The sequence below is a fragment of the Salmo salar genome, chromosome 11, assembly GCF_965601325.2.
Source record: "Salmo salar chromosome 11, fSalSal1, whole genome shotgun sequence".
NCBI classification, from domain to species: domain Eukaryota; kingdom Metazoa; phylum Chordata; class Actinopteri; order Salmoniformes; family Salmonidae; genus Salmo; species Salmo salar.
In genome coordinates, this window is record NC_138301.1 from 37,277,878 (window position 1) to 37,291,977 (window position 14,100).

The window sequence follows — 14,100 nt, forward strand, 5'->3', positions numbered from 1 at the left end:
CACATAGACTCTGTACTGGTCACCCGTGTGTATAGCCAAGTTATTAGCTCGTACCCCTGCACATAGACTCTGTACTGGTCACCCGTGTTTATAGCCAAGTTATCATTGTGTATTTACTCCTCGTGTTACAATTTTTTTTCTATTGTTATTTTATCTATATTTTTTGTCTTTTGCGTTGTTGGGAAGGGAGCGTAAGTTACCATTTCAGTTAGTCTACACCTGTTGTTTACCAAGCATGTGACAATTTGTCACGTCCTGACCAGTAGAAGGGGTTATTTGTTATTGTTGTTTGGTCAGGACGTGGCAGGGGGTATTTGTTTTAAGTGGTGAAAATGCAAAACTGACCCAATATCAGTGTCTTGGGGTAGCTTCACCGTACACCCCTGTCTCTGTTTCCCTCTTAGGTCACTTTGGGTCAGGGGTGGCCTCCTACTTCATCTTCCTCAGATGGCTGTTTGGTATTAACATAGTCCTTACTGTCATGACTGGAGCATTCATAGTTATACCTGAGGTAACTGTGTGTGTGTGTGTGTGTGTGTGTGTGTGTGTGTGTGTGTGTGTGTGTGTGTGTGTGTGTGTGTGTGTGTGTGTGTGTGTGTGTGTGTGTGTGTGTGTGTGTGTGTGTGTGTGTGTGCGTGCGTGCGTGCGTGCGTGCGTGCGTGCGTGCGTGCGTGCGTGTATCATAGATGTGTGTACCATGGATGTGTGTATCATGGATGTGTGTATCATGGATGTGTGTACCATGGATGTGTGTATCATAGATGTGTGTACCATGGATGTGTGTACCATGGATGTGTGTATCATGGATGTGTGTATCATGGATGTGTGTATCATGGATGTGTGTATCATGGGTGTGTGTACCATGGGTGTGTGTATCATGGATGTGTGTATCATAGATGTGTGTACCATTGATGTGTGTACCATGGATGTGTGTATCATAGATGTGTGTACCATGGATGTGTGTATCATGGATGTGTGTATCATGGATGTGTGTACCATGGATGTGTGTACCATGGATGTGTGTATCATAGATGTGTGTACCATGGATGTGTGTATCATGACTAAATAATTAAGTTATTAGTGAAAGGAAGTAAACTGAATTCTCCATGAAACAAAACTTAAAAATAGCAATAGAGTTCAACTTTATTTAATTTGATTTGACTGCTTCAAATGTAGAATGTAGCTGAATGTTACAATGGTGAATTGTATGCAGAGAATACAAGAGAGGACCTACCAGATATTGTAAATTCCGGTATGTGCTTGCAAAGTATGACAATAAAAATCAGCACTTTTGGTACCAGCAGTCACAAATAATGCATAGAGGGCATTGTTATTGGTCTGGGTATGTCGGGAAAAGCAGGGCTGATTTATTTAGCCGGCTGACATGCAGACACAAGCAATTTCCCCAGACATCAGCTGGCACATCACTCACTCCCAATCTCCTCCATTTCATCCCTCTTTCCTTCCATCCATTCTCCAACCAACCTTTTCCCTCCTTCATTCACCCCAACCTCACAGATTGGACTTTTCCTTTGTAGACTGAAGTTTTCAGAGATAAGACTATGGAAGGGATTTAATCCGATCGCGGGTTGTAGTCTAAGTACCTTTTAGCTTGTATCTGACAATGAAACATTTTACCGTCATGGTGAAGTCACGGTGAAGTCATGGTGAAGCTGGACCTAATTACAGAATGGTTTATGTACTATAATTCAGTCAATATTCCAAAACTTTTAAGCGTTGTGTCTTACTCCATTATCCACCTGTTATTTATCAGAACTTACCGTTGCTACTTCATACATATAAACCGATCAATGTTATGGTTGGTTGGAGATCATTGTAGATTATGATCGGAAGAAAAGAGAAAATAAAAGATCTAGGGAACATATTATTGTGTTTGAGGCATGGAGTGGGTAGTTAAACTGTGTGTGTGTGTGTGTGTGTGTGTGTGTGTGTGTGTGTGTGCGTGTGTGTGTGTGTGTGTGTGTGTGTGTGTGTGTGTGTGTGTGTGTGTGTGTGTGTGTGTGTGTGTGTGTGTGTGTGTGTGTGTGTGTGTGCAAATTCAATGGTAATATTTCCCTTCCTAATCCATTTGCTCCCACTCCTCCCCTCAAATCGATATGTACTATATCTCCATATCGTTGATTGAACTGGCATAATAATCCATCTGATTTCTCCCCTCAGCTCCTGGCCGGAGAGCCGTTCGGAACAACCCGGAGTAAGACCATTCCCAAGGAGCACCTGGCCTCAGCCCAAGATCTGGACACCATCTGGTCTCTTGGGGCAAGGCAGTTTTATCTCTTAATGTTCCCTCAATATCACTGTTCAATTACATGCATTTTGTTGTGTAGTCCGATTCATCTAAACTATATTTCAACCACTCCTTGTACGATGAGGGATGTTTATGTTGCCAGCCTTCTTCTCAGCATGACATTAAGTACTGAGGCCCCCGAGGATCAACAATAACCACATAATAACCACATAATAACACATAATAACACATAATAACCACATAATAACACATAATAACCACATAATAATTGCATAATAACCACATAATAATCCTTACACTGTGTGAATTGGATCAGGATTTGTTTAAACATGATATTAATGTTCCATGATTGCCACTATGGTCAGGGAGAGGACTACATTTTCAACACTGAATGTGCCAGTAGTGTCTCAATAGTATCTTAGTAGTGTCTTAGTAGTGTCTCAGCAGTGTCTCAGTAGTCCCTCAATAGTCCCTCAGTAGTCCTTCAGTAGTGCCTCAGTAGTGTCTCAATAGTCCCTCAGTAGTGTCTCAGTAGTGTCTCAGTAGTGCCTCAATAGTCCCTCAGTAGTCCTTCAGTAATGTCTCAGTAGTGCCTCAATAGTGTCTCAGTAGTGCCTCAGTAGTGCCTCAATAGTCCCTCAGTAGTCCTTCAGTAATGTCTCAGTAGTGCCTCAGTAGTGCCTCAATAGTCCCTCAGTAGTGTCTCAGTAGTGTCTCAGTAGTGCCTCAGTAGTGCCTCAATAGTCCCTCAGTAGTCCTTCAGTAGTGCCTCAGTAGTGCCTCAATAGTCCCTCAGAGGTCCTTCAGTAATGTCTCAGTAGTGCCTCAGTAATGCCTCAATAGTCCCTCAATAGTCCCTCAGTAATGTCTCAGTAGTGTTTGTGATGTTTTCATCCACAGGGCTACCTCCAGTACTCGGTGTTGTTCTATGGGTACTATGGCCCGGTGAGGAAGCTCGGCAGTGCCGGCTATCGTCTCCCCCTGGCCTATTTTCTGGTTGGGATGGCTGTTTTTGCCTACAGTTTCATCATTCTGTTAAGAAAGTAATCACAGGAGTCTCTTTAATAAAGCTCATTTATGTGGTTGATATTGATATCAAAATGAAAGTGAAGTGATATTGATATGAATGTATTACCAAAGGTGACCATTGATGTGGCTAGCTACTAGCTACTACTAATGTCAAATATTCTATTTTTTAAGGTGGACTCAGCGATATGATGTAGATACACGAAGTAAAAAGCATAGTGGGTACATTTTTGCAACAACTAAGAGCATTGAAGTACGAGGTCAAACTTCTCCGCTTTTTTGGTCCCGTGGCTATCACATTGTAACCACCATTGTAGTGATTATATTTGAACTGTTTCTGTATTACCTATAAAGGTGTTTGAATCCTGTTCCATCGCCAGTTTAACCTCTTATTAGGAACACAATGACCTGTCGCTAATCGATGCCATTTTGTGTTATTTATTACAATTTTCCCTCAGGATGGCTAAGAACTCCCGTCTGAGCCTAGCCAGTGCCTCTGACGAGAACTTCACCTTCTGCTGGAGAGTGTTCTGTGCCTGGGACTACCTCATAGGGAACCCTGAGGCTGCAGAGAGCAAGGGAGCCGCTATCGTCAACAACATCAGGGTGAGAGAGACACATGGTGCAAGACTCAGGGCCACATTTCAGTAAACCTCATCTTGCAGTGATTTAATTTTAAAATAATTCTACAACGTTACATGTAAACTGAGAAATACGTAAATAGTTGCCTCTTTATGATGCACATTGTTGAAGTAAAGTTTAAAGTGTAATCACGCTGCCAGAATAAAATGAGTTGTATGGTAATTTTTGCACTTTGCACAATTATTTTTGCACTACGAAAATGTCGCCCTCAATAGTCTGAACGGCCCTCCTCTGCTCATCTCCTGCTTTCACTTATCCTGTGGTTTCAAATCATCACAAATGGAGGAGATGGAAAGAGGAAGCCATGTAACACATTTGTGGTGCACGCTCAATCATCCTAACTGTTCTCCTTTCCTAGTCTCCTCTCCTTCATCTGCACTGAGCCATTGAGAAACACTACACCACTCCACTCCTCGGATTTGATTTCCAACGATCCCAACTTCTTTCATTCACACACAGCACTCTGTAGAGTAGAAGTCAATGTACCAATGAATTACTGCTGATTTTCCTGAGGGCTGATCTATAATCTGTATTCTATGTCTAAACAAGAGAGAACTTTAAGCTGCTTGTTGAGTTTCCCTGTACAGTCAGCAAAATGTAAAAGTAGATTCCTCTGTTTCGATAAGCTCAGTTGAAATCCTTAGATGCTTGATACAATACATCGTTTTTTTCTTTCTTTATCCGTATTTAACCTTTATTTTTCAGTTTTGTCTCATTGAGATTTACAATGTATTTTTCTACAGATAGGTGGACAAAATTGCAGCAAATATGTAGTTACACAAGATGGATGACATGAATAAATGCTAATTCCTTGCGCCTTTCTCTAGGAGGCCATTGTTGAGGAGCAGGAGAAAAAGAAGGATACTAGTCTGTAAGTATGTTTATTCTCTTGTCCTTGTAGAGGGTGGCTAAGTTAGCATCACACATTGATATTGCTTTCCTGAGAGTAGCTGACACCCTGGACCCGTTAATGGACCCTTGGCTTTTATGCGTCAGTGGCTTTATCCTTTGCAAAGTATCTTGTGTCATTCATTTTTTATCCCCAATTTCGTGGTATCCAATTGGTAGATACAGTCTTTTGTCATCGCTGCAACTCCCTTACGGACTCGGAGAGGCGAAGGTCGAGAGCCGTGCGTCCTCCGAAACACAACCCAACCATGCTGCACTGCTTCTTGACACAATGCCCACTTAACCCGGAAGCCAGCCGCACCAATGTGTTGGAGAAAACACTGTACACTTTGCGACCGTGTCAGCGCACGATGGGACAAGGACATCCCTGCAGGCCAAACCCTCCCCTAACCCGGACGACACTGGACCAATTGTGCCCCCCCAGGTCTCTCCCAGTGGCGGCTGGCTGCGACAGAGCCTGGACTCAAACCCAGAATCTCTAGTGTCACAGCTAGTACTGTGATAATGTGCCTTAGACCACTGTGCCACTCGGGAGGCCCATCTTGTGTCATTCTGATTGGTAGAATCCAGGACTGTACCACATTCATTGATGATGCTCTTTGATTTATGGGTCTAGCCTACTGGATTCATGGATGTGGGGGGGGTTAATGTGGTCTAGTGGGGGGCGGGGGGGGTCTTCCTAGTGTCTTCCTGCAGGAAGGGGGGGTCTTCCTGTGGCATACATCTACACATCTACATTTTTTTCCCAGTGGCAGCCATGATTTTGCATATGGAGGAAACACTGTATAAAAGTCAATGTTTTGCTATGACATGTTCAGTGGAAGTTCATCTCCTGCTATCCCCGGGTTGCTTTTGAGCCTCTTCTACCTGCGTTCTCCACTGGTCTCAGAAAGGACTGATTTACTGTTTCACTCCCAGTCCATTGCTACCCCACACACAGGCCGACACTTCCTGGTGGCGTAACTCATCCTAACAGCCTTTTACTGTCAGAGATGACTGGCTCTAAATCACCCCTGCCAGAGCATCATCAGACCTGAGTAGACATTAAAGAGGGATTAATACCTCAGGGAACGTTCGTTCACACTGCCCGCGGCCCTCTCCACCACACTATGTTGCCACTTCTTTCAGTCCATTTGAGTTAATGTCTATTCTAACTTGTGCTAATGCTAGGTGGATGCATGCACTGTACTGTATGCAAATTGTAGTTTCAATGGGAGATTTCAACCTAAAGTTCTACTGATTGGTTTGGGAAAATTTTCACTGGAGTTTGAATTATAGTAACGTTACCATGTTGCCACTTTTGTGTGGTTTAGGTGGTGATCTGAAGGCTGTGGAATGTCCAATGTACACTCATTTTGGTTTCAGGTAGAACCCTTTTGTGGTCCATGTGGAACCCTTTCCACAGAGGGATTTACATTTACATTTACATTTCCACCAGGAAACAGAAGGTGTTTTTACCTGGAACCAAAAAGGGTTATCCTATGGGGACAGCCAAAGAACACTAAGAGTGTACAATACAGAGGAATACAGAGGAAGAAGGACCTCCCTTCTGAATCTGGTTCCTCTTTAGGTTTCTTCCTTCTAAAGAGTTGTTTCCTTGCCACTGTGCTTCAGATTTTGCTTGGGCCTGGGTCTAAGCAGGTTTACTGTAAAGCACTTTGTGACAACAGTAAAAGGGCTTTACACAGTGTCACCACTTGACTTTTTTCTGTTATAGCCTGAATTTAAAATGGATTAAATTGATTTTTTTTTTGTCACTGGCCAACACACAATACCCCACAAGTGAATAAAAAATGAAAAACGGAAATGTCTTGAGTCAATAAATATTCAACCCTTTTGTTATAGCAAGCCTAAATAAGTTCAGGAGTAAACATATGCTTAACAAGTCACATAATAAGTTGTATGGACTCACTCTTTGTGCAATAATAGTGTTTAACAAGATTTTTGAATGACTACCTCCTCTCTGTACCCCACACATACAATTATCTGTAAGGTCCCTCAGTCAAGCAGTGAATTACAAACACAGATTCAACCACAAAGACCAGGAAGGTTTTCCAATGCCTTGCAAAGAAGATGGGTAAAAAAGAAAAAGCAGACATTGAATATCCCTTTGAGCATGGTGAAGTTATTCATTACACTTAGGATGGTGTATCAATACACCCAGTCACTACAAAGATACAGGCATCTTTCCTAACTCAGTTGCCGGAGAGGAAGGAGACCGCTGAGGGATTTCATCATGAGGCCAATAGTGACTTTAAAACAGTTACAGAGTTTAATGGCTGTGATAGGAGAAAACTGAGGATGGATCAACAACATTGTAGTTACTCCACAATACTAACCTAATTGATAGAGTGAAAAGAAGGAAGCCTGTACAGAATAAACATATTCCAAAACATCCATCCCACGGCATTAAAGTAATAATAATAAAAATGGCAAAGCATTTCACTTTTTGTCCTGAATACAAAGTGTTATGTTTGGGGCAAATCCTATACAACACATTACTGAGTACCACTTTCCATATTTTCAAGAATAGTGGTGGCTGCATCATGTTATCAAATCAAATCAAACTTTATTTGCCACATGCGCCAAATACAACAAGTGTAGACTTTACTGTGAAATGCTTACTTACAAGCCCTTAACCAACAGTGCAGTTCAAGAAGAAGAAAATATTTACCAAGTAGGCTAAAATAAAAAGTAATAACAGAAAGTAACACAATAAGAATAACAATAACGAGGCTATATACAGGGGGCACTGGTACCAAGTCAGTGTGCGGGGGTACAGGCTAGTTGAGGTAATCTGTACGTGTAGTTGAGGGTGAAGTGACTATGCATAGGTAACAAACAAACAGCGAGTAGCAGCGGGGGGGGGGGGGGGGTCAATGTAAATTGTCCAGTGGCGATTTGTATGCAAAGTTCAGCAGTCTAATGGCTTGGGGGTAGAAGCTGTTGAGAAGCCTTTTGGTCCTAGACTTGGCGCTCTGGTACCGCTTGCCGTGCGGTAGCAGAGAAAACGTATAACTTGGGTGACTGGAGTGTCTGACAATTTTATGGGCTTTCCTCTGACACCGCCTATTATATAGGTCCTGGATGGCAAGAAGCTTGACCCCAGTGATGTACTGGGCCGTTCGCACAACCCTCTGTAATGTCTTACGGTCAGCTGCCGAGCAGTTGCCATACCAGGCGGTGATGCAACCGGTCAGGATGCTCTCGATGGTGCAGCTGTAGAACCTTTTCAGGATCTGGGGACCCATGCCAAATCTTTTCAGTCTCCTGAGGGGGATATGGTTTTGTCGTACCCTCTTCACGACTGTCTTGGTATGTTTGGACCATGATAGTTCGTTGGTGATGTGGACACCAAGGAACTTGAAACTCTCAACCCACTCCAATACAGCCCCATCGATGTTAATGGGGGTTTGTTCGGCACGCCTTTTCCTGTAGTCCATGATCAGCTCCTTTGTCTTGCTCACATTGAGGGACAGGTTGTTGTCCTGGCACCATACTGCCAGTTCTCTGACCTCCTCCCTATAGGCTGTCTCATCATTTTCGGTGATCAGGCCTACCACTGCTGTGTCGTCAGCAAACTTAATGATGGTGTTGGAGTCGTGTTTGGCCACGCAGTCGTGGGTGAACAGGGAATACAGGAGGGGACTAAGTACACACCCCTGAGGGGCCCTAGTGTTAAGTATCAGCGTGGCAGACGTGTTGTTGCCTGGGGATGGGTATGCTTGTAATCGTTAAGGACTGTGGGATTTTACAGGATAAAAAAGAAACTGAATGGAGCTGAGCACAGGCAAACTCCTACAGGAAAAACTGGTTCAGTCTGCTTTCCAACATACACTGGAGTTGCGTACCAAGAAGACTGTGAATGTTCCTGAGTGTCTGAGTTACAGTTTTGACTTAAATCTACTTGAAAATCTATGGCAAGACCTGAAAATGGTTGTCTATGTAAGGACCGACGCTGGAGACGAGAAGCAAGTACAGGGAGTGAACATTTAATGGAAAATGGACATCAAACAAAACAAGAACAGCATCTGGACGAGGGGAACAAAATGACATTACGACAATAATGCTGACACAGGGAACAAAACTGAGGAACAGACAGATATAGAGGGGGCAATCAACATGAAGTCCAGGTGAGTCCAATGAGTGCTGATGCGCGTAATGATGGTGACAGGTGTGCGTAATGAAGGGCAGCCTGGTGCCCTTGAGCACCAGAGAGGGGGAGCGAGAGCAGGCGCAACAGTACCCCCCCCAGGGATGTACCCCCACACCCCCCCCCCCCCCACCCAGCGTCCCGCCTGGGCAAGTCTGAAGGGCTGACTGAGGCGTGGGAGCCCGACGAGCCGGCTGAGGCGTGGGAGCCCGGTGATCCGGCTGAGGCGTGGGAGCCCGGTGATCCGGCTGAGGCGTGGGAGCCCGGTGATCCGGCTGAGGCGTGGGAGCCCGGCGATCTGGCTGAGGCGTGGGAGCCCGGTGATCCGGCTGAGGCATGGGAGCTCGGCGATCCGGCTGAGGCGTGAAAGCCTGACAATCCTGTAGTGGCATAGGAGCCTGATAGGCCGGCTGAGGTATGACGTGGGATGGGCGCCTGCCGAGCCAACCGAGGCAAGGAAACCTCTCGAGCCAGCTAAGGCGTGGTAGCCCGTCAAGCCAGCTGAGGTATCCCCGGTTCCATCGGCGGCAGCACCTGAACCCAATGTCACCACCAAAAACAAAAAACAAGAACTCCCTGATGCTTCAAATAGTGGTATCAGCATTCTGTAAGGACCGACGCTGGAGACGAGAAATAAGTACAGGGAGTGAATATTTAATGGAAAAATGCACATCAAACAAAACAAGAACAGCATCTGGACGGGGGGAACAAAATGACATTACGGCAATAATGCTGACACAGGGAACAAAATGAGGAACAGACAGATATAGAGGGGGCAATCAACAACGTGAAGGAGTCCAGGTGAGTCCAATGAGCGCTGATGCGCGTAATGATGGTGACAGGTGTGCGTAATGAAGGCCAGCCTGGTGCCCTTGAGCGCCAGATAGAGGAAGCGGGAGCAGGCGTAACAGTCTAGCAATGATCAACAACCAATTTGAGCTCAAATAATTGTGAAAAGAATAATGGGCAAATGTGGCACAATCCAGGTGTGGAAAGCTCTTTGAGACATTGTTTCTACAAAATATTGACTCAGGGTGTGAATTCTTATGTAAATGAGATACTTCTGTATTTCTAAAAACATGTTTTCACTTTGTCATTATGGAGTATTGTGTGTAGATGGGTGAGATAATGTTTTTATTTAACCATTTTGAATGCAGGCTGTAACACAACAAAATGTGGAATAAGTCAAGAGATATGAATACTTTCTGAAGGCACTGTAAATACATTTGATTTCTTGAACTACTGTTTCTCTGTTTCTCTCTCTGTCTTCCAGAGCAGTCCTGATCAGTCTGCGAATCCTAGCCAACATCCTGGTCCTTCTCTCTCTGGCTGGCAGCATTTATATAATCTACTTTGTGGTGGACCGCTCCCAGAAACTAGAGCAGGAGAAGCCAGAGCTAACTCTATGGGAGAAGAATGAGGTAGCTAGCTACAGTATACACTGAGTATACCAAACATTAGGAACACCTCCCCTGTGTCCCCTTTAAGGTACAGCCTCAGTTCATCGGGGCATGGACTCTACAAGGTGTAGAAAGTGTTCCACAGGGATGCTGGCCCATGTTGTCTCCAATGCTTCCCACAGTTGGCTGGATGTTCTTCGGGTGGTGGGCCATTCTTGATACACATGGGAAACTGTTGAGTGTGAAAAACCCAGCAGCGTTGCAGTTCTTGTCACAAACCGGTGCGCCTGGTACCTACTACCATACTCCGTTCAAAGGCACTTAAATGTTTTGTCTTTCCCATTCACCCTCTGAATGGCACACATACACAATCAATGTCTCAATTGTCTCAGTGCTTAAAAATCATTCTTTAATCTGTCTCCTCCCCTTCATCTACACATAAGTGGATTTTACAAGTGACATCAGTAAGGGATCATAGCTTTAACCTGTGTTCACCAGGTCAGTCTATGTCATGGAAAGAGCAGGTGTCCTTAATGTTTTGTAAGTAGGCTTACTCTGAGTCCGGGAAACCTGACAATATTGTGTTTAACTTGGTTGATGAATTATAGCTACTGTATCTCATTTTGGGCACTTGATTTCCCTGATGACAAAGACATATGTGACAGGACTTCAATTACATCGTGCCTTGTGTTTCTCTCGCATCATTTCCTCTCAGGATGCTGTAATAAAGGCGTTAATGTGAAACTGGAGACCAATAGGAGACTGCTATCACCAGTCACATGTATCACCATCTGTGCATGACAGCTGATCATTTAATTCAGTTCAGGATAATGGATGTCTGTAGGGCTTTGATAAGATAACTGTTTTCACTACCCTGATGTCACTGCCTGGACTGATGGTGTTTTCAAGACAACTGGGAACTCTGGAGAGAAAACACTGGTCAAATCATGACGTCAGGGATCTTCAGGTCGGAATGTCAAAGCTCTAGAAAGAAGCCAGAGTTTCCGACTTGGAATTCTGACTTGGACAGCCTCTAGCTCCTAACTGCTTGCTCCTCTGATGCCTCCATATATTAGTGAAAAAGAGAAGAGAAGGTCCTGATACAATGACTCCTTATGATGTCATCAGGCGTATATGAAGGTGTCTATTTTATAACATACCCCGTGTCTGATGTCATATCCTGTTTCCTGTCCCAGGTGAGTGTGGTGGTGTCCCTCATCACCATGATCGCCCCGTCTGCCTTTGAGCTGGTGGCTCAGCTGGAGATGTACCATCCTAGGACCTCCCTCCGCTTCCAGCTGGCCAGGTCTGACTCTGACAGCACCTCAAATCTCATTTGGTCACACTTAACATTACGTTTCACAGATACAGTAGAGTATCAGTGAAATTGGATTCATATTTTGACATGTAACTACACCGTAGCTGTACTGTTAGTTAATGTTGCTACCAAATTGATTTTAGCTTGTTTTCTTTCTTTTGTAATGCAGTGAATGTTTTGTCTCCTCGCCACAGAGTCCTGGTGTTGTATCTGGGTAACCTGTACAGCCTCATCATTGCCCTTCTGGACAAGGTTAACAGTATGAGTATGGCGTCAGCTGCTGCAGCTGTAAGTAGTCCTGCTGAGATTGAGGCTTTCCTAATATGGACACCGTACAAGCCATGTCACTAAACTCTTTACGTATTGTGCCGTAGTCCCCAATCAATAAATAAATGTTACTGTTATTGCTGATGTTAATGTCAATGCTTTAAACATTTTAAAAAGTACAATTATTGTTTGATTTTTTAAAACCTTTATTTAACTCAGTCAGTTAAGTCAGTTAAGAACAAATTCTTTTTTACAATGACGGCCTACCTCAGATGGCGCCCTATGGGACTACCAATCACGGCTGGATGTGATGCGGGGAAGGTTTAGAAAACAAAGGAATGAAATTATGAAAATGTTCATACGTTTTTAAAGCTCTGATTGACTGATGGATGGATAGACAGACTGACTGGTTGATTGGTTGATTGATCATTAATGGTTTTGATGGATTATTTTCAGGCGGCGGCCTCTGTTGTTTCGGGGAACTTGTCTGACTCCACGGCATTCATGGCGACTATCTCCCAGCCGGGGGAGACGAGCCTCTCCACCCTCGTATCTGACATCTCCATATCTGAAAACCGCAACAGCACCATAGCGACCATCGCCATGGTGCTGGATGTCAACACCAGCATCAGCACTAGCAAGGTCACCATGGCAACCATGTACAACCACACTGGGATGTTTGAGCAGAACAAGCAGAAGAAACCGGACGAGTGCTGGGAGACCTACGTTGGACAGGTGCAGAAGTTCGTTCCTTGTCATTCGTTCATTTGTCATTCGCTCATTTGTTAATTTGTCTATTCGTTCATTTGTTCCTTCATTTATTTGTCCATTCATTTCTTAATTAATTAATTTGTTAATCTGTCCATTTGTCCATTCATTAATCTTTTAACGTTAATTGAGCAACCCTTTACAGAGCAAGTGTACTAACAACTGTTCCATGAAGGTCGAGACCTTTTGTATAGGCCAGAGTAGAAATGTTACAGGGACACTCCATCATCAACCTGACAATTTACATGAATACATACAGTTGAAGTTGGAAGTTTACATACACTTAGGTTGGAGTCATTAAAACTTGTTTTTCAACCACTCCACAAATTTCTTGTTAACAAACTATAGTTTTGGCAAGTTGGTTAGGACATCTACCTTTTCCAACAATTGATTATTTCACTTATAATTCACTGTATCACCATTCCAGTGGGTCAGAAGTTTACATACACTAAATTGACTGTGCCTTTAAACAGCTTGGAAAAGTCCAGAAAATTATGTCATGGCTTTAGAAGCTTCTGATAGGCTAATTGACATCATTTGAGTCAATTGGCGGTGTACTTGTGGATGTATTTCAAGGCCTACCTTCAAACTTAGTGCCTCTTTGCTTGACATCATGGGAAAATAAAAAGAAATCAGCCAAGACCTCAGAAAAAAATTGTAGACCTCCACAAGTCTGGTTCGTCCTTGGGAGCAATTTCCAAACGCCTGAAGGTACCACGTTCATCTGTACAAACAATAGTACGCAAGTATAAACACCATGGGACCACGCAGCTGTCATACCACTCAGGAAGGAAACTCGTTCTGTCTCCTAGAGATTAACGTTCTTTGGTGCGAAAAGTGCAAATCAATCCCAGAACAACAGCAAAGGACCTTGTGAAGATGCTGGAGGTAACCTTTACAAAAGTATCTGTATACACAGTAAAACGAGTCCTATATCGACATAACCTGAAAGGCTGCTCATCAAGGAAGAAGCCACTGCTCCAAAACCGCCATAAAAAAAGCCAGACTATGGTTTGCAACTGCTCATGGGGACAAAGATCGTACTTTTTGGAGAAATGTCCTCTGGTCTGATGAAACAAAAATAGAACTGTTTGGCCATAATGACCATCGTTATGTATGGAGGAAAAAGGGGGAAGTTTGAAAGCCGAAGAACACTATCCCAACCATGAAGCACGGGAGTGGCAGCATCATGTTGTGGGGGGTGCTTTGCTCCAGAAGTGACTGGTGCACTTCACAAAATAGATGGCATCATGAGGAAGGAAAGTTATGTGGATATATTGAAGCAACATCTCAAGACATCAGTCAGGAAGTTATTAAAGCTTGGTCGCAAATGGGTCTTCCAAATGGA

General features: G+C 43.8%; 1 protein-coding gene across 1 annotated transcript in view; it reads left to right on the forward strand.

The window, feature by feature from the left end:
• Window positions 1-14,100, forward strand: part of LOC106562704 (transmembrane channel-like protein 3) — a 93,169-nt gene that overhangs the window by 61,903 nt on the left and 17,166 nt on the right. The window contains exons 4-11 of the mRNA XM_082957545.1: window positions 2,182-2,280; window positions 3,155-3,312; window positions 3,754-3,901; window positions 4,765-4,808; window positions 10,273-10,420; window positions 11,596-11,705; window positions 11,912-12,005; window positions 12,441-12,719. Of these exons, the coding sequence (XP_082813671.1) occupies window positions 2,182-2,280; window positions 3,155-3,312; window positions 3,754-3,901; window positions 4,765-4,808; window positions 10,273-10,420; window positions 11,596-11,705; window positions 11,912-12,005; window positions 12,441-12,719 (1,080 nt within the window). The remainder of the gene's footprint in view (window positions 1-2,181; window positions 2,281-3,154; window positions 3,313-3,753; window positions 3,902-4,764; window positions 4,809-10,272; window positions 10,421-11,595; window positions 11,706-11,911; window positions 12,006-12,440; window positions 12,720-14,100) is intronic.